The sequence below is a fragment of the Cavia porcellus genome, unplaced genomic scaffold (genome assembly GCF_034190915.1).
Source record: "Cavia porcellus strain 051 isolate PalLab524CR breed Dunkin Hartley unplaced genomic scaffold, mCavPor4.1 scaffold_25, whole genome shotgun sequence".
NCBI classification, from domain to species: Eukaryota; Metazoa; Chordata; class Mammalia; order Rodentia; family Caviidae; genus Cavia; species Cavia porcellus.
In genome coordinates this window covers 12,528,158-12,546,703 of record NW_026947508.1, presented here as the reverse complement: position 1 = coordinate 12,546,703, position 18,546 = coordinate 12,528,158, and the positions used below count along the sequence as shown (strand labels likewise).

General features: G+C 58.4%; 1 protein-coding gene across 5 annotated transcripts in view; it reads right to left on the bottom strand.

Annotated features, from left to right (window-relative positions):
* Arhgef10l (Rho guanine nucleotide exchange factor 10 like) overlaps window positions 1-18,546 on the bottom strand; it is a 125,067-nt gene that overhangs the window by 29,979 nt on the left and 76,542 nt on the right. For all 5 annotated transcript variants that reach the window (XM_023565737.2, XM_063235611.1, XM_063235609.1 and 2 more), the window contains 7 exons: window positions 18,241-18,414; window positions 14,828-14,973; window positions 12,821-13,002; window positions 10,480-10,595; window positions 10,034-10,161; window positions 9,104-9,204; window positions 3,078-3,199 (listed from right to left, as the gene is read on the bottom strand). In XM_023565737.2, coding sequence (XP_023421505.2) covers window positions 3,078-3,199; window positions 9,104-9,204; window positions 10,034-10,161; window positions 10,480-10,595; window positions 12,821-13,002; window positions 14,828-14,973; window positions 18,241-18,414 — 969 coding nt within the window. The remainder of the gene's footprint in view (window positions 1-3,077; window positions 3,200-9,103; window positions 9,205-10,033; window positions 10,162-10,479; window positions 10,596-12,820; window positions 13,003-14,827; window positions 14,974-18,240; window positions 18,415-18,546) is intronic.

Genomic DNA, 18,546 nt, shown 5'->3' with positions numbered 1-18,546 from the left:
CTGTGAGCTAAATCAACCCTCCTTCTGTATAAGGTACCCAGCCTGCAGTACTTTGTTATCATGACAGCAAATAGACTAAGACACCCACCAATGGCAGTTTTGGCTAACGGAGGCCAATGTCAATCAGCACAGAGGCTGCTGGGCTGAGAGCTGGGTCCTGAGCAGCCTGGCCACAGGCTCTCTGCTGATCAAAGCTACGTCCCCTCCATCCCCGCCATGGACACTTGGGTCTGCAGGTGCCCCAGAGAAGACAGTGTCTCTGCATTCACCAGCATGTGCCCAGACAGGCCTGAGACTGACCTGAGCCCATGGGTGACCCCGCCACCTCCCCTGCGTCTTACCAGGGATCCCTGTTGATACTTTCTCCACTTCCACCACCAATTCCTAAAGCCTGGCACCGTGGGCATGGGCACAACACCCACCCGCACTGAGAAGTCACCCGCTGCTCCTCCTCCCACCCCAGCACCCTGGTCCCTGCACATACCCTAGCCAGAGGGCAGGGGCCTGTCCTGTCTGCACTGGGAAAGGGCTGGGCCACACAGTCTTCCCAGAGAAACAGGCTCAGCTGCTGGCTCCACCGGGCCACCTGGGAGCTGGCGCTGGGCGGGAGGGAGGCCCAAGCAGCAGCCCACACCCTCACATCTGCTCCTGCAGTAACTGGACCGGGCCCTGGCACTCCAGGCCCTGATGCCTCTGGCTGCTGCTGGGGCACATCTGTCTGGCCTGGCGATGGAGGCGGGTACAGAGGAGCCGAAGTGGTGTCTCGGGACCCGGAGATGGGTCTGGGCAGACTCGCTATGTCCCCCAGTAGCAATGAAGGCCTACTAATTGCAGATTCCTGCTCAATTCCTCCACCAGCACAGGGGCTCCTCAGGAGACACTGAGCCAGAGGCCCGGGGAGGGAGGAAGATGCTGTCAGCCTAGTGCCCCTGAGCCCCCAGAGCACCACGTGGGGAGGAGACACGTGGCCCTCATCCCCTGGTTCAAGGTAGCAGAGATGGCTCCCACCTAGGTGGGGCCCTTTTGGGGAAGCCCTGGGGGCAGCAGTGTCTGTGAGCCCACTGCCCAGGGTTGACCTGTCCCATCTGCGCAAGGACCCAAGCCCCTCTCTGCTACGGACGTCACCTAGGATCCGCCTCTTCCGCAGATGCACTAAGGCCAGGCATGTCACAGGCAGGGGCAACCCCAGCCTTAGCCTCCACCTCCTGCTCTGGACAAGACGTCACAGCATGTCCCCCGCGCTACCCTCAGGACCTGTCCCTTATCAGCCACCTCGCCCCTTTCTTATCTAGTTTGCTGTTACACAACAGCCAGAAGGAGCCACAGGATTCAGCGTGTACATCAGGCAGCGCTGGCCCTGGGCTCAGAGCACCAGGGCTTTTTACAGCTCTGAGAAGTCAATCCAAGCTGGCGGGACTGCTGTGTCCAGCTGAGCTGGCCTCCCCGCTGACCTCCCTGCCCACTGCTATGGTGTGAGGGTCCCCTCTGAAACTCACACTGAGGCTGGACTTCCAATAGCATTGAAAATGGGGTCCTTAAGAGAGAATTAGGCCATGGGGGTTCCGCTCCTCACACACGGGTTAGGGTGGTATCCTGGCAGTGGGTACCTGACGAGAAATCTGTCCTGCCTGTCTGCCTTCCCCCCGGAGTAATACAGTGTGAGACTCTCTCCCGATGCCAGTGCATACTGCAGACTTCCAGCCTCCAGAACCATGAGCCAAAGCAACTTTTATTCTTTCTTTTTTTTTTTTTTTTTTTTGTCTTTTTCATTTTTATCGGTACCGGGGATCGAACTCACGACTGCCTGCTTGCAAGGCAGGCGCTTATGCCGCCGAGCTAAATCCCCAGCCCCCGAAACTTTTATTCTTTACAAGGTACCTGGTTTCAAGCATTCTATCATAGCAACAGAAAACAGACTAAAACATCCCCCAGCTAAACAAGGGAGTCCACGCTGGTTTCCCTGACTGCAGTGACATCAGCCTCCAATAGATCTGTCTCCTTAGAACATTGTTCCCCAGGGCCCTCCCTGGGTCCTTCCTGCCATTTGGATCTCAATAAAATGCCAACTCCTCCGAGGAGCCCTCTGGGATGCTCCCAGCTCTGTGGAGGCCCGTGTCTGTGTCACTGGTTTGTATTCTTATAGCATCACTATTTCCAATTCCTTTTGTCAACTGGGTTATAGTCTGTCCCTGTTACTAGACTGAAATCCCCATGAGCAGTGACCTTGTGTGTCTTAGTTGCCACTGTGATCCCAGTGCCTGGCACGCAGTAGGTGCCCCAAAATTATATGTTAATGGACAAATGAATAAATGAACGAACGAACTTACATCTCAAGGACATTTCTTTCAGCTGTTTAGAGCCCCAGTCTACACCCAGCGGAAGTCTCCCGGGACTATTTATCTGGCCTGCGTCCCACGCTCGCTCTCCCGTCCCCAGAGCTGAGATGTCCTCATCTGTTTGGGAGACGATGGACAACAGCTGCTCCAGACGGAAGGTGAGCTCTGCCAGGACATAAGGGACAGACGACCAGAGGGGACTGAGCTTTCCTATCTGGAAAATCAGGTCACCTTTCTGAACCTTCGCTTCCTAATCCTTAAAACAGCTATCGAAACATCTGCCCATGGAGTTATTTTAAATATTAGGACAAGGGAAAGACACCGGGGCGGAGCGCAGTGGGTGCTCCACAGACAGAGGCTCGAGGCGGGCCCTGTGCCAAAGCCAGCCCCAGCCTGGCAGCCTGGTAAAGGGTCCAACCCGCAATGTCTGGTACAGCCACTTCGGCATCCTCTGCAGTCGGGCCACTGACCGATGAGATCATTGCTACTTATCGCCTCAAAATAATGGAATTTTCCACTCATGTGACCCATGCTGGTCATTCACCGCCTCTCCTCCCCCCAGTTATTTTGGTGGGGAAACTAACGCAGGAGCCACAGAAAGCCCTGACTCACTGGCTTGCTGTCAGTAAGCAAGCGACAAGCTGCCATCACAACCTGGGCCGTCCCAGTTGCTGTGGGCACCACCTGCAAACCGATTCCCCCCGATGAGGGACACTGCCACCTTTACATGAGTCCACTCACCTGCAGGTTGAGGGCCCGGGAGGAGAAGGCAGGGACGCAGCAGGCCAGGATCGGGCACCAGAATGGGGCTTTGCTCTTCCTGTCCTCGTCCGGACACAGCCAGCCTGGCTGGTTCTCCTCCCCTACAGCAAGAGGCAGGGTGCAGGGGAAGCTGGTCAGAGACTGGTGACCAACCCGGCAGAGAGCAGCCATCCGGCCCAGGGTGGGGTCACCGCAGCCCCCAAAGGCCCAGTCTGTCCCAGGGTGACGCAGACAGCCCCAGTCGCTCCCCGACCCACACCCTTGACCATCAGACACGAAACTAAGCCTCACTCCATGGGCTTGGCGTGAACCTAGGCTGGGAGCCAGGACACCTAGGATTGGAACCTGAGCCTAGCCCCCCTCCTTGAGCAGCCTTATGGGTCACCCCAACTCTGTAAGCCTCAGTTTCTCCTGTCAGAGTAGGAGTAGGATCACTCATGTAGAAACGCCTGTCCTGCGATCACTGCAAGAAATAGCCAAGGTGACCTGGGTTGATTCCAGGTCCCGGGGCCTTGAATGTGGTCTCTAGATGGACGAGCAGACCACAGACCAGCAGATGGCTGGGATGACCCTGACCGTGATGACACAGCTGTCACTGATCCTCATGAGGATGAAAGAGGATCACTGCCTCCTCCAAAGCTATCCTGAAGCCCAGGGCGTCATGTGTCCCCGTGAACCTGGCAGAAGCACAGACGCCTGTGCCCGAGCCCAGGGCAGCCTCTGCTAAACCACGCTATGCCAGACCCTTTGTGTACACGTGGCCTCCTCCAGGAAGTCCTCCCTGACCACCTGGCTGTGGCAGCCTCCTTCTCCCAGGAACCATTCTGGACACCCTGCCTTGCTTCCTGTGGGGCCTCAGAGAGGAATCCAAAATCACCCAGCCTCTGTTTCTCAGGGTCTGCCCCCATGAGACTCTGGGATGCTCGTCATAGTCAGCAGGGGCTGTCCCCTTCACCACTGTCCCCAGCACCTGGCACACTGCTTGGTACCTCACACACGCTCAGCAGACATGAATGAATGAAAGACAGCAAGGAGGACTAAGCCACCATCTGTCCCCAGGGGTCCTGCCTGCGAGGACCCCCCTCTTTATTTGCCACAAGGACTGCTGCATAGGTGTGACAGAGCCACCACCTACTGGGTGCCACACATCAGGTAACCCGAGGAGGGTTGCAGATCCACTCCTTGGCTCAATCTTTGCAGGATAATTATTTTCACCGTACAGGGGGTGAGGCTGACCAGCAGAGACCAGGGGACATGACTAGGGCACAATAATAGCAGGTGTCAGAGCCCAGACGGGGACCTAGGCCTGCCGGACACCCAGGACCAGTTCTGTGCACTAAACCTGCAGCCATCGTGCCCAGTGATGCTGCTGTCACGGTGATGTCAGGTAGGACACAGCCTGAAGCTCTACCCGAGAGCCAGAGTCACCAGACAGGTCCTCCGAATGGGATGCGACTTGGCCCAGTGACACCCGAGTGCAGGTTCAACTTAGGAGTTTCCAGTGTCACGATGGGGTGGGAGCCACGTGTATTCAGCTGACCCTGCGCTGGGAAGTCTGCTTCTCCCCCAGGCTACAGATACGTGGTGGTTGAGTCCTCTCGCCTGGCACTGATTACCAAGGCCAGCAGGGTGCTCGTACTGGGGATTTTCATTGTCATGCTTTGAGTTTTGAGATCCCATCATGGGTACAAAAGCCCCATCTAAAAGTATCAGTGAGCTACGCCACACTGCTATGAAACAGGCATTGTGTGCCTCGCTTCTGCCTAACTCTAGGCTGCTTACTGGATGTGTTCTTGTCATGCTGACGGTGCGCAAGACATGACCACAACGTTTGGTAGGTTGTATATAATAAATGCATTTTCCATTTATGACATTTCTGACTTACAGTGGGTTTTCTGGGACTTCACCCAATCAGAAACCAAGGAGCATCTGTATTCTCCACGATCTTGGTTAGCTTGTCTTTTTTTCCTTTGTGTGAGCACACACACGTGCAAATGGTTTAAGTGTGTGTGGAAGCAGGGGCTCCTCTGCCACAACAGTCTCCCTGAAGGCCAAACCTCCCACCCCATTTCCTACCAACATCCTCCCTGCTCGTGCAGCGCTGCACCAATAAACCTGGCACACCAGCAGCCTCTCCTCCCAGAGCCTCAGTCTGCTGGTGCGACCACTGTACCCATTGCTGTGTCTTGGGATCTCATTAACCAGATGCTGCCAGCTCCAACAGAGAAGGGGTGGACACGTGTGGGCAGTGGTCACTACGAGGGCACCTGAGAAATGCCACTGCTGTGGAAGGTGGCTTCTGAGTGTCTGCTTCCCAGAGGGGCTGGGCAAGGGGCAGTGTGGATTTGATGGCCAACAGAGACGTAGCAGTGTCAGCTGTACTGAGTCCCCAAGCACTGATGCACTCCCTGCAACGTGAGCCGGAGGTGGCCATGAAATCTGACCCCTGCCACAGGAAAGGGAAACGGTATAGGCTGAGGCTGAGGAGGCCATCAGGGCAAGGACAGCCCAGCACAGGGCGGATGTCACCATAAACAGAGCCCCCCGGCCTGTACTTCAGGGCACGTGGTCCCCATTCGTCCTCACGGTCACCCAGGGTGGGGGTAGGGATAAGTCCACCCCGTGCTATGCTGGGCAAACAAAAGCAAGAAGTCAAAGGAAGGCCCCTGCCCGCAAGAACTTACCACCCCGCCACCCCTGCCCGGCCGGCCGCTGCTCCTGCCAACCCCGTCCCGCAGGCTCCTGGGTGGCCGGCTGCACATTTCCTTCTCCTCCCGCCCACCGCCGCCGCCCGGCTCGGGCGATTTATTATCATATATATATTTTAACGATCTGACCTTCTCCTTCCAGATGGTGCCTTCCCTGCCTGCAACCAGGAACGTTAAAAGAAAATGAAGTCGTTGCTCCCCATCTGCCACCGCCACCGTTCCCATCACAGAGCCAGCGCGGCTGAGACCAAATGAGGAGCTGCAGCCGCTAATAAATTAAAAGCCCGCTTGGGATGGGTGACATTAAGAACTGGCACCCACGGCACAGCCGTGATCTCTGAGTGACGGTAAACGGGCTTATCCCGCACCCCGCATCCTGCACTGCCACGCTCGGAAGGGTTCTCCGTAAGTCCTAACCCAGACTCTGCATCGCTGTGTGACGCGCAACCAGGCACTTAACCTCTCTGAGTCGGTTGCCTTGCTGAGAGCATGGGGAAATGATCCTATTTGGAGCTGTGAGTACTGAACCAAGTATCTGCAAGGCCTGGCACATGCTAAGCCCTCAAGAGACAGTGGCCACTGTGGTCATCATCCTTGCTGTCCACAGAATGCCCCTCAGGACCAGAGGCTGGCTGAGCCCACCTCCCACCCTGCCTCCCAGCCCACGGAGCTCAGGTGGTACCGTCCCTCTCCTGTCATGGCTGCCCCTGTAGGCTCTGCTCAGAATCCCCCAGCAGAGGTGGCCTGCAGGCCCCGCCTCCCTCCCCAGCACCACCCAGAGGCTGTGCTGATGCCAAGCCTGGCAGAGCCTCAGCAAGTGTCCCCACCCCCACCCCATCCCGAGAGGCCCCGGTGCTGTCCAGGCAGCCACATCAAGGCCACAGTCTGCCAGTGGGTAAACCGGGGTCTGGTTCCACAGCCAGCTTCACCCCTGTGAGAGCAGTACCAGCACCGCCAGCCCCGGGCCTGGGCAAATCCCAGCACCAACCCAGAGACGGTCCCAAGGGAAGACGAAACTGCAAGGATGGTACACACCACCCCAGCACGCTAGGAGGCTGAGGCAGGAGGGTCTCGAGTTCAAGCCCACGTCAGGGAACTCAGCAACCCTAGCAAAACTGTCTCAAATGATGGAGTGGGGAACAGGGCTGGGGATGGAGCTCAGGAAATACGCCCTGAGTTCAATGTCCAGTACTGTAAAAGGAAGAAGAGGAGGAGGAGGAGAAGGAGGGGGAGGAGGAGGAGGAGGAGGGGGAGGAGGAGGAGGTTGTTTAGGAGCTTGCATGGCCCAGGCCAACACCAGAAGCCAGCAGCTGACCCATCAATGGGTGAGCACAGGTCTTACCGTGAAGACCAAGGGCTGGAAAGTCAAACCCCATCAGGGAGGCTCCCCAGCCCTGCATCTCGCTGGAGCAACCCTGGGGGTGACCCTTGGCCCCTCGGGAGGTGGGAAGAAGCAGCACTGGGCCAAGGGAGGCTCCAGGGGCCCACTGGGCCCTCCAGGGGTCAGGGGTGTGCAGCCTTGTTCTGGGCACACAAAAGGGGAGCCCAGGGGTTCCCGACCTGACCTCTTCCGTGGGTCACACTGTGGTCAGGGAACGGGGAAGACAGGGGAGAACATCCTCACTGAAAACGTGACTTTAACACACTCTGTCTCTAACGGGCTCCTATTACGCCCCACCCCCGGCACTGCGGATTAAAAAAAAATGTGGCAAAATAAAGGAACAAATTATTCAAGCCCCAGGGGGATACAGGCATTCAAACAAGACTTCAAATGATTCTCCTGCCATTAAAACTTTCACTGCAGTGAAACTGCACAAGATCAGGCGGCTCCACTCCCATAGCAGCCGCGCCCTCTGCCGGGAGTGCCCGCCCTCGGTGCCAGGCCTCACTGGACACAGCTGCCTGGGGTCCAACAGGGCACTGCCCACCTGGAGAACAGGTTAGGGCGGGCTGGGCACCTGCTCATGGCAGCTCAGGCAGAGAAGAGGCTCCGAGGCCCAGCAGGGAAGCCATTGGAGCCAGAAGTCTCCCAATCCTCCGAATTGCTTAAAACCCTTTCTCCACCCTCCAGAGGTGGCCTGGCACCTCCTTCTCCTGGCTTTGTGGACACACCAGAGCCCTGGCACTAGTCAGCTTTCTGTCCTCACCCCAGGACCTTTGCACTCACAGTTCCCCTTCCTGAATCACTTTGCCTAGATCTTTGCCTGGCTCAGTGAAGATGGTTTCAGCGAGGCCTCCCACAGCACCCCTGCCCCAGCAGGCTCAGTCACAGCCACGTAGCCCCAATCTACCCTCTTCACAGCACAGCCGATCCCCACATTTAACCTCCACCTGACCCTCATCAATTGATGCTCCCGGAGAGCCAGACCCTCTGGGGTCTTGTCATTGATCCCCCACACTGCAAATTACTGCAGAGACTCAATAAGCAGGTTTTTAACTTAATGAAAGCCAGCAATAAAGGTCCTGACTTCTTTCCAGAAATGTTTAAAAACCTACTGGAGATATATAATTATCTATGAAAAGATCGCACCAGAAACAGAGACAAAAACAAAAGGTGGCCCCTCCTGGGGGGAATCAGCAGATGGGAAGCCCAGGGCATCACGGGACGGCACTGGCTGTCAGAGCGCAGCCCTCTCAGCGATTCAAGAACTGGACAATGTCAGTGACCCTGACAGTGACCACCCCAGGAGCAGCGGTGGTCATGCAATGAACGTGACCGGCAGACAGGCCCTCCTGGGTAGCAGGGCGGAGTCAGGGCCCAGGTCCAGATGACCATGTGCCCCCCTGCTGTGTGACCTCACACAAGTCCATGCACCTTCCTGGGCCTCAGAATCCCAGATGGCAAAAAGGGGTTCACAGCAGACCAACCTCAGGGTTACTGAGAATCAGCTGAGTCCAATCCGGCTCATTTGAAATTAGGAGGTGACCACTTTACTGAGATAGAATTCAGTGACCACAAAGGCCCACGCCCCGCTGGTTCCTCGCCTACTCGGGGCAGGCGACTCCAGGACATTTTACAGTACACAGTAAACTTTTACAGCTTCACAGTAACTCATCCCTCTCTCCCAGGTCCCTGGTGCCCACTCATTTACTTTCTGTCAAGTTTCAAATGCACAGGTGGGGAAACTGAGGCTCAGGGAGGGGAAGTGACTACTCCAAGGTCACAAAGCAGAGCCTCAGGATTCCGGATGTGTGGCTCCTCCACCACGCCCCCTCCTTAGCTCAGAAACCTGCTGCCCGCTGGCCCCAAACACCCCACAAGCCCACCCCTGGACCCCGCACTGGCGCTGTACTCACGGAGTCCAATCTTGGCCAAATGCAGCCTGTTGACCCAGGAAATCTTGCTCAGGGGGTTGGGGGTGATGAAGACCACCATGAAGCTGATGGGGCGGCCAGACCTGCGGCGAGCAGGGTGAGGGGTGGGGACGTGAGGGTGGACACTGGTCCTGTGTCCCGGGGACAGAGAGCATTGCTCAGAGCCCCAATGCCAGCAGCCTGGTAAGGCTCTGGCAGAGGCCTCCTCTGCCCTCTGTGAGCTGGGCTCCGTGCCTGGCAGACCTCTGAGGGCTGCAGCTCCACCCGGCCGGGCTCCCAAGGCCCCATGAGATGACCGTGGTCTCGGCGGGGGATGGCTGTTCCTCACTCTCCCCCCTGCACCTGGCGTGGTGCGGCTGTGCCCTGTGTGCTGAGTGGATGCGGGACTGAATGAAGGAACCAATGGGTGGGTCACTCAGGGGTCTCATCTCAGAGCAGTGGGAGTCCCCGTGGATCCCCAGGGCCCCTGGGGCCGGTTCTCCAATTGGTCCCCAAGTAGGTGGCAGGGCAGTGTCCCTCTGGGGTGCCGAGGAGGACGGAGCACAGAGAGGGGCCGTAGGGATGCAGCCCCCACCAAGGCTCCTGCGGTGGGCACTTCGGGGACCCAAAAATGCCAGGGCTGAGGAGAGGACAGGGGACTGTGGCCTGGTATGAGCAAAAGGACAGGGCACAAGTGAACTAGCCCACGGCGGAGTCTGAGCCCCTAGCGGAGGCGCAGGCTGACCCAGGGCACCACAGGGCACTGTCCACTCCTCCCCTCACCGCAGTCTTTCCGTGAGCGCCTACTGTGCACCTGCCCGGAGCACAGTGGGCACATTCCCACCCTGTCACAGCACTCCGGACACACGGGGGGCTCCCTCATCCTCTCTGAGGCTCCCACTCCATCAGCAGCCCCCACGCGGAGGTCCTCACTTGTCGGGCTTCCCGGGAAGCAGCAGTCGGAGGCGGCACTTGTTGGCCGAGTGGATCTCCTCCTCCTTCACCCGCAGCAGCCTCTGCAGCGCCAGGCACCAGTCCTGAGCCACCGTCATGTTCAGGTTCTAGGTGGGGAGCCGAGGAGGTCACTGCACAGAGACCCCACAGCGATCACAGTGCCCACAGGGGAGAGCCAAGGGGGAGGAGCCCATTCCTAAGCCACACCAGGAAGTCCACTGCCACCAGGTTCCTAGATCCCCGGCCCCGGGGTCCAGGGCTAGAGCCTAGGCAGCAGCCCCCTTCCAAGGGGACCTGTCCTCCCAGCCAGGCCCAGGCCACTGTGCACCCCACAGCCCCGCCTGCTCAACCCAAGCCAGAGGTCACACACCGGACTTCTGAGAGCTAAGCCTGGGCGCCCAGGGGATCAGGGCCCCAGAACCTACCTGGTAGGTGCCATGCAGCGTGCTGACCAGCAACGTTATCTGCTCCACCACGGCCAGGTCCTTCTGCAGGTCCTGCAGCTCCTGGAAGAGGCGCGGGGGACCCAGGTACACCTTGTCTAGGGAGAGAAGAGACCCAGCTCAGCCTCGCGGTGCGGAAGGCCCCACCACGGAGCCAAGCATCTGCTCACAGTAAAAAATAACAGCAGTCACTCTGGGGAAATGGTACAGGGGACATGGAAGGGGATGTGCTTGGGGTTTACCTGATGGAGCACACAGGCTGGCTGGGAAAAGAAAGTCTAACACGGGGATGGGGCAGTGCTCAGTCTGTACAGAGGGCCCAAGATAACCATCTGACCAAGACTGAGCTGCACCCAGGACAGCCGAGGAACCCGCACAGGGCCAGGAGTGTGATTCGCATGACCAAGGTAAAGAACAGCATGTGCAAAGGCACCGTGGCCTATGGAACTCAGTGAACACTACGTCATTCCGAGTGGCCGGAGAGATGGGGCCGGAATGGCTGGTGGGAGCAGGTGGGGGAGAACCAGCTGTATTTAGTGGTCATGGCTGAGTCTTGTGGAGTCCCAGGGGAGGAGGAGACGTTTCATTCATTCAAGCCATTATCTGAAAAGCAGGTGCGTAGCCTGTGTGTCCTCTCCCCAGATATGCTGACTGTGAAGCCCCATCCTGCTGCGTGGTGTCAGGGCTTCAGGGACTTGGTGTGGGGCCACTGGAGCTGGTTGCCAGGTAACCAGCAAAGAGCTGGCTGGGTTTGGGAGGTCAAGGACACACTGACATCAAACATCTGGCAAGGAGAGGCTCTGTGGGACCCCAGTGGGGGCACAGGTGGGGGATGTGGCTCACATAAGGTGCCCAGTGGGGTGGGCTCGGCCCCGGCAGGACCCTGGGCTGTCGGAGCGAGACGCCCTTACTGTGAGCGATTTGGCTTCGGTACAACTGTCATCCGTCACCTTAAATTAATGCTCTTAATGGGAACTTTATTATTTTGCGGCTTTATTTTTATTCAATTTGTGATTTTGCTTTGGTTTTATAGTTGTTCGAGGGCTATAAGCATGAGACGCTGATTACACAGAGCTTCATATTTGTACATATTTGAATAACAATATAACCAAAACCCAGCCGGGCCAACCGGGGTTCAGCAGAACCTCCCCTCCCTTCCAAGGGTGGCCAGGGCACAGGCTCTAGTGTAAGAAACGGGGGCAGGGCAGGAGCCCACAGCAACACCTCACAGTGGGCCAGAGAAGAGGTTCAAGTCTGTGGGTATCCCCCAGGAAGCCCTTTCATATTTGGAGGTGGCACTGAGGGCTCCCAGGGTGCCCAGCATTGCAGCAGCAGCCTGGGTCAGGCAGATGCAGAGCGGGGAGCAGGGAAGGGAACCCCAACATCTCCCACACTGAGACGGTGCCCTGGACACTGCGCCCCCACCTGCCAGCCCTGCACAGTGGCATCCTTTCACCCCAGCCTCTGGCCGAGGCTGATGTCACCCTGTTCACTCTCGGAAGGGAACCCATCCCATCCCTGAGCACGGAGCCAGCACAATGCTGCTCAGAGGAGGATGGACAGTAAGGGCTCATAGGACAAAGACACGGGTACAAGAGGAGCACAGCCACCCAGGAACCCAGAGGCCGGGGAGGAAAGTGGGGTGCAGACGGGGTCCCCAGGGCAGGCCAAGGACCTCTACCAAAGAGCAACAAGAGGCCCCTGGGGCCAACAAGAGGTGGGCGACACACAGCACTGATGGGCATTTTCAAGAGCCAGCTTGTTGTCCCCACCTGTGTTGTGGGGACAACAGAGGGACAGGAAGGGGACAAAGGTGGGGGAGGGAAAAAAGCCAGGACTGAGCCCCAGAGGCCCAGGGCACCAAGATTCAGGTCAACACGGAGGCCGAGGACCAACAGCAGACTGAAAGGCACTGGCAGGCAGGCGCCTTGGATGAGAGGTCCCGCTCCCCCCAAACGACCACGTCTGAGGCACACGATCAGGAGATGAAGGCCCAGGGGGTGCAGAGGGCACTGAGCCTGGTCCTTGGGGGGCCCCGAGGACAGAGGTATGTCTCCTGGCCCTCACCATACAAGGAGTGCACTGACGTATCCAGGGGGCACACCTCAGGGGCCCCAGGAGCAGCAAAGGCCAGGCAGGACGCGGAAGTCACCCCTGCCACCCGGTCCTGTGTGGGCACACGTGCTTTGCGTGCAAGGTTTGCACAGGTGGGCACCCCCAGACGACACTGAAAGGGTGCAGCCTGGGACCCAGCAAGCCCGCAGGGCCCTGGCTGGGCTGTGACAGGTGGCGCAGGGCGGTGGGGGCCAGGGTGGGTACTCACTCTGGGCCTGGCCTGAGGCGGAGGCCTTCTTGGCGCCCGAGTGCTGGATGAGCACGTTGTCCTTGTCGTAGGCACCGCCGTCCTGGCCCACCTCCACCACCTGTACCTGGGGCAGCGCTGTGTTCCACTTTACCACGTACTTGGGGCCCAAGGGCACCAGGCTGCTGATCTCCAGCTGGCCCCTGTGGGGACAGAGAGGACGAGCCCTGGAGAGCCGCCACAGCGTGCCTGGAGCCAGCAGAGCCCCACATCCGTGCACCGCAGTCCAGCACCTCAGCACACCAGCTCAGCCAGGCTTCACGCAGCCCAAGCACCAGCCCTCAGGCCACTTCCCAGCCAGGAGGAGCAGGGAGCCCTTGCCAGGGCATCAGCACCAGGGTGCCCAGGCCCAGCCCAGAAACAGAATCACACCCCTCCAGCCCCTGAGCCCCCAAACCTCCTACCTGTGGTTGGCAGGCCTGGGGGAAAAGACAGAAGGGAAGGAAGGTTGTTACTGAGTTCAAAGAATTCCTGTGGGTGCTGAGACCACCTGGGTGGCCACAGGGCTGGATGTCAGGGTGGAAAGAGGGACAGCTCTCATGCAATCATGACAACGGAGGCCATGGGACACAAAGGGGACCTCAGAGAGGTCCTTGCCCCCGGAATGTCCTCTCATAAGAGCTTTCTAGAAAGCTTGTAAGATCCAAACAAGGAGACTGATGCTCAGCCGGGTCGCATGACTCAGCCCAAATCACCTAGTAGATTCCCCAAAATTAAACCACTGGCCCCCAACTCTGCACACCGTGCTAGACTCTGAGCCATATGCAGGCAGGGAGGTGTCATCATGCCATGGCCCCTGCACTGTCCCTAGAGTGTCCCAGAGACATGAGGAAGTGAGCCCGCCACAGGTGGTGTCTGTGGCAAAGACTCCCTCACCCGTGTGCCCCCAGGGCTGGGTGCCATCCAGGACTGTGCACAGGCACAGAGGAAGGGCCCTGCGTATACTCTGCAGCAGCAGGCAGGTAGACGGTGGCGGATGTGGCCATGCAGTCCTGCCCGCTCCCCTGCCAGGACCCTGGTCCTTGACCACAGATGATCCCCAAAACTACTGGGTGGCCACGCACAGGAGCGCGGGGCCCAATTCTGGGTGCAGCGTCTTTACCAGCTCGGCATGCCCCTCACCTACCTCCCCACCAAGTCATGGCCAACCAGCCCAAGGACAGGAGATCGAGGCTGGGCCCAACATTCAACCTCCACTGAGGATGGTGTTTCCCCCACTGAGCGCCACTATCACTGCCACAATTCTATTTCCGGATGTTTTTAACCTGTTTACCTTCTGCCCAGAGCCCACTGGAATAGTCACAGCAGGAATTCTCAAAGGGCCACACCCCTGACACTAACAGGACCAAGCAGGGGACAAAATAGTGGGCCAGAACGGGCCACTGAGAAGGGCAGAGTGGGAGCCCCAGCTCCAGGCCCTCGTGGCCCAGGTTAGTGTGCACCCAGCACACTGGATCTCCCCACATTCAGGTGAGGCCAAGGGTCTCACCCTTGGTATGAACATCCTACGTAAGCAGAACTGGAAATTCCCAGAAGCCAGTGCAGCTCCCGGGCCACTGTCTGGTCTAAGAGCCACTCTCACCCCAGCCCAGGTTCCAGGAATCTCAGGCTGAGCCCAGCCCGACAGCCTGGTTCTGGGTGTCTCTACAACCTCCGGACCATAGCTGGGGATCCAGGCTCCTGAGGGCTATGGGGAGAAACCCAGCAAGCTGGGCAGAGGAAACCGGACTTGTGTGAAAGCAGCAGGGATTTGGACTGAACACAGGGAAGAATCTTAGAAATTTCCAAATGGTCAAAACCCAGGGAGCTTTGGGTACCAAGCACAGAATCGCAGAATGGACAGCTCTGCGTGTAGGACAGTGACCTACTGGGGCTGCCCTGATGGCCTCTCCAGGGACCTCCTAGCACCAAGCACTGGTCACAGACCAGGCTAAGCTTGGGGAAGCCGCCCAGGCTGGGGCCACTCACTTGAAGTTGATGTTGGCACAGACCAGCATGTCGTTGAGCAGGAAGACTCTGCGCTCCTTGGACTTGATCAGCTGCCCACGGTCACCATACACTGTCTCCGTCAGCGTCTCACACAGGAGCAGCTGCCGCTGGCCAGAAGTCAACAGCTGGGGGAAGGGCAGGGAAGATCAGCACCTGCCTCGCAGCCCAAGGGCGACCCAGATATGACTGCTTGGATAACGCAGTGAACAACCACAGGACCAGGCCCTGTGCAGAAGTCAGTGCCTGCTGCCACGGAACAATACAGGCTGGCACATGTTTCCCAGAGCACAGGGCCCTTCTCCGTGCTGCCCTGGAGGGGCACAGTAGCACAGCTGGCCCTGTGTGGGGCATTCCAAGGACACTCCATAGGGACCCACTGGCCCAAGACAACTCTCCACAATGGTCCCCACCCTAGAGAGGTGTGACTCTGCCAGGGACCTGCCCCGCTGCACCTAAACTCGCTCAACAGCCTCAGCCCCTCTGGCTCTTGGCTGGCCAGAAACAGAGCTGCGGGTCAACAGTGGGCCCTCTGGAGAGGCTGAAGACCAAGACCCCGACTTGCACTGGCACCACCTTTGTTCCCCCACAGGGACTTTTATGAGAGACAGTGGGAAGAATCCAGCAGTCCCTAAACCTGTGACTCAGACAGCCACTGTCCTCTCCTTCCTTGGAATCCTGCTGGCCAAGAGAAGACAGAGTACCCCAAAGCCTCCCTAGAGAGAATGCCCCAATCCCCAGACAATCACATCTCTCAAGTCAACAATCAAAGGTCTGAATGATGCCGGGCAGTGGCCATGTATCGGGCACTGAGGTCAGCATGCAAAGTTCCCCGTGTCACCAACTGCTCGGCAGCTGTGTGAGGCCTGCTCACTCCTCAGATGAGGAAACTGAGGTTCCGGGGGTCAGGTGAGGTGGAGGTGCCCAGAGGCACCGCATGACAGCACAGGACGGAGCCAGGTCACGTGCGTGGTGTGAGCAGAGCCCTGCATGGTGCAAGCCAGAGATCCCACTGCTCCTGCCTCGAAGTAGACTCCGGGAGCCTTAGGGTACCCCCTGCAGCTGCTCAGGAAGGCCTCACCCCCACCCCCGGTGTTTCCGCAAACAACTCAGCGCAGCTCATGACAACACTGCTCAGACCGCAAGGCCAGCAGGGCCCCCACGCCAGGCCACCAGTGTGCCAGGACCCACCCAGGGAAGATTTGGCTTCCTGCAATCACCACCCTGTCCCTCTAGCAGATGAAAAGATTAAAAAAAAAGAAATCCGGATATTGCACCAACGTGCCCCTGGAGGCCCCTGTGTCAGCTAATTTGAAATAGCGATGGCTCCATTTCAGGGAACACCAGTTTCATTTCCTCTTCTCACTGGGTGATGGCGAGAGGGTCATCGCTGAACACGTCCCAAGAGTGGCCAAGCCTGTCCAAGGAGGGTCCTCTGGGGTGGCCATCACCAGTGCGGCCACCACCACACCCCTCACAGCAGCATCACACACCTGCCCAGCTCACCCCTCACTTGATGAACAGGGAAACTGAGGCTGGAACATCAAGTCCCTGGCCCAGCATCTAATGGGTCTCTCTGACCTCCACCCAGCAACTACCGTGCACCACTGCCAGGTCTCCATGGGGTACAGGGGAGGAGAACAGAACAGGGGGATGCTGCGGGATTGGTTTCTGCAGGACAAGGGGGCTCTGCAGGACACAGGAAGTGGGAGGCAGGGACACAAAGGCCAGCATAGGTGGCCCTGCTGGGGCCACAGCCTCTTCTCCGGACAGCCAAACTAACTCCCCTCTGAGGTCCTGAACGGGGACATCCCCCAGGGGAGGATCCGTGCCAAGCAAACCCAGGTGCCTCGGGCCAACCCAGTCTAGTGGGAGAAAGCGGTGGGGACCGAGGGAGTGGGCAGCTCGGGAGAGCGGTGCCACACAGGATGCGGGCGGGGATGCCAGCTTCTCCCCACTCCTGGAAGATCCCCGAGCCTGAGCTTCTCGGCTCATTTCCCGATCTGTAAACGTTCTGCTTCCTTTTCTTGAAAAACACCATGTGGGCCTTGAAACACATCTGTTGCCTGAATCTGGCCCGAGGCTGAGGGTCCTGAGATGTGGAATGGCTGAGCCTCAGGCCTGCGGGGACCCCAGGAGACCTCGGCCCAGCCCCTCTCTGTGGGCCTGCGGTGGAGGTCAGACAGGTCCCACAGGCCGGAGGGCATCAGGACCAGCAAATGCAAGGCACAGGGAGGGCGGCCGTCCCTCCGTCCTCTGGGCACTAGGACATTCCTGCCCAGCACTGAAGCCCCTCCCAGGAGCCAGCCAGGCCTTGTTCTGCTCTCAGACTCCCAGTGCCTAGAGGTCCCGGGTCTTTCCCAGACCTGTGCACTGTGCAGGGGATGAGGCCCCGCACATCAGCCCTCATCCTAGGGGAAGAGAGCGGGGAAACGGAGGGACTACACTTTATCAGAGCGGTGACCTTGGGGTTCAAAATAGGGTTCTCCACAGATCTGCGGGCCCTGGCCCAGGTGTGGGACCCTGGCCAGGACCTCCTGCACACCAGGCCAGCGCTCTGCACTGAGCTCCCTCCCCAAGCCTCGGGATTTCTGTACCAAAACGTTCCTAGGTGCCAACCCCAAAGCGCAGCACAAACCTTACACCTCTCCGTGTTTCCTAAGCTCTCTCTGGGTGTCACTGTGCCTTCTTCCTCACTCCCCAGAGGCTCGGGGCAACAGTGCTAAGAAATTTCATCATTTTAGAGGGAGCAAGTGAAACTCAAGAGAGGCTGGGGAATTCCCCTGCGGACAAACACAGCAATACCAGTGGTAAAACTCAGCCCCGTGCGCGTGTGTGTGTGTGTGTGTGTGTGTGTGTGTGTGCATGACATTAAGGGTCAAACCTGTGGCAGCTCTGCCACTGACCTATGTTCCCAGCCCCTTTTATTTTCTTTATTTTGCGACAGAGCTACCATAAATTCCTAGGCAGGACTTTAAATTCACAATCCTCTTGCCTCAGTCTCCCCATGTACTGAGATGACAAACATGCTCCACTGTGGTGGTTCGAGATTTTTAACCCAGATTCCACAGCCCACTCATTTAGCTACAGTACATTTTCTAGCAATCACAGGAATGAACTAAATCTGTTTTCATCTTAAAATAACAATTGGTAAGAATGCCGAGCCCATCAAGAATCTCAGCCTTCCGCTCAGGACTTGAAAAAGTAAAGGCCGCCTCCCTCGGGGAACACTGCCACCTAGTGGGTGGCTGTGGTGGCGCAGGAGGCAGGAGCGGAGGAGGAGCAGGAGGGAGGGTGAGGGGCGAAAACGGGGAGGGAGAGAGGGAGGAGGAGCTGGACAAGAGGGAGGCGGAAGGGAGACAAGGGGGAAGACAGGGAGGGAGCGCCCAGCTCACCTTGTTGAGGCTGCTGCGGTCGCTGACGCTCTTCGTTAGCTGCTGGATCTCGGCCACCTGGTCGGCCAGCCGCTTTTGCTCATTCAGCTTCTCGGCCAGCGTCTCCAGCTCCGTGAGGGCCAGCTGCAAGGACAGCCTGTCGGGGTGGCCCCTGGGGGTGTTCTTCAGCATGTCCTGCAAGGCACAGAGAGCCGGGACTGGGAACCCCTCCCACGCAGACCCTCCATGGGCTGAAGTCAAGGCCCTGACTGCCACACCGCCTGCCCCGACAGGTCTGCAAAGGACTCAGCTGGCGGCTGGGACACA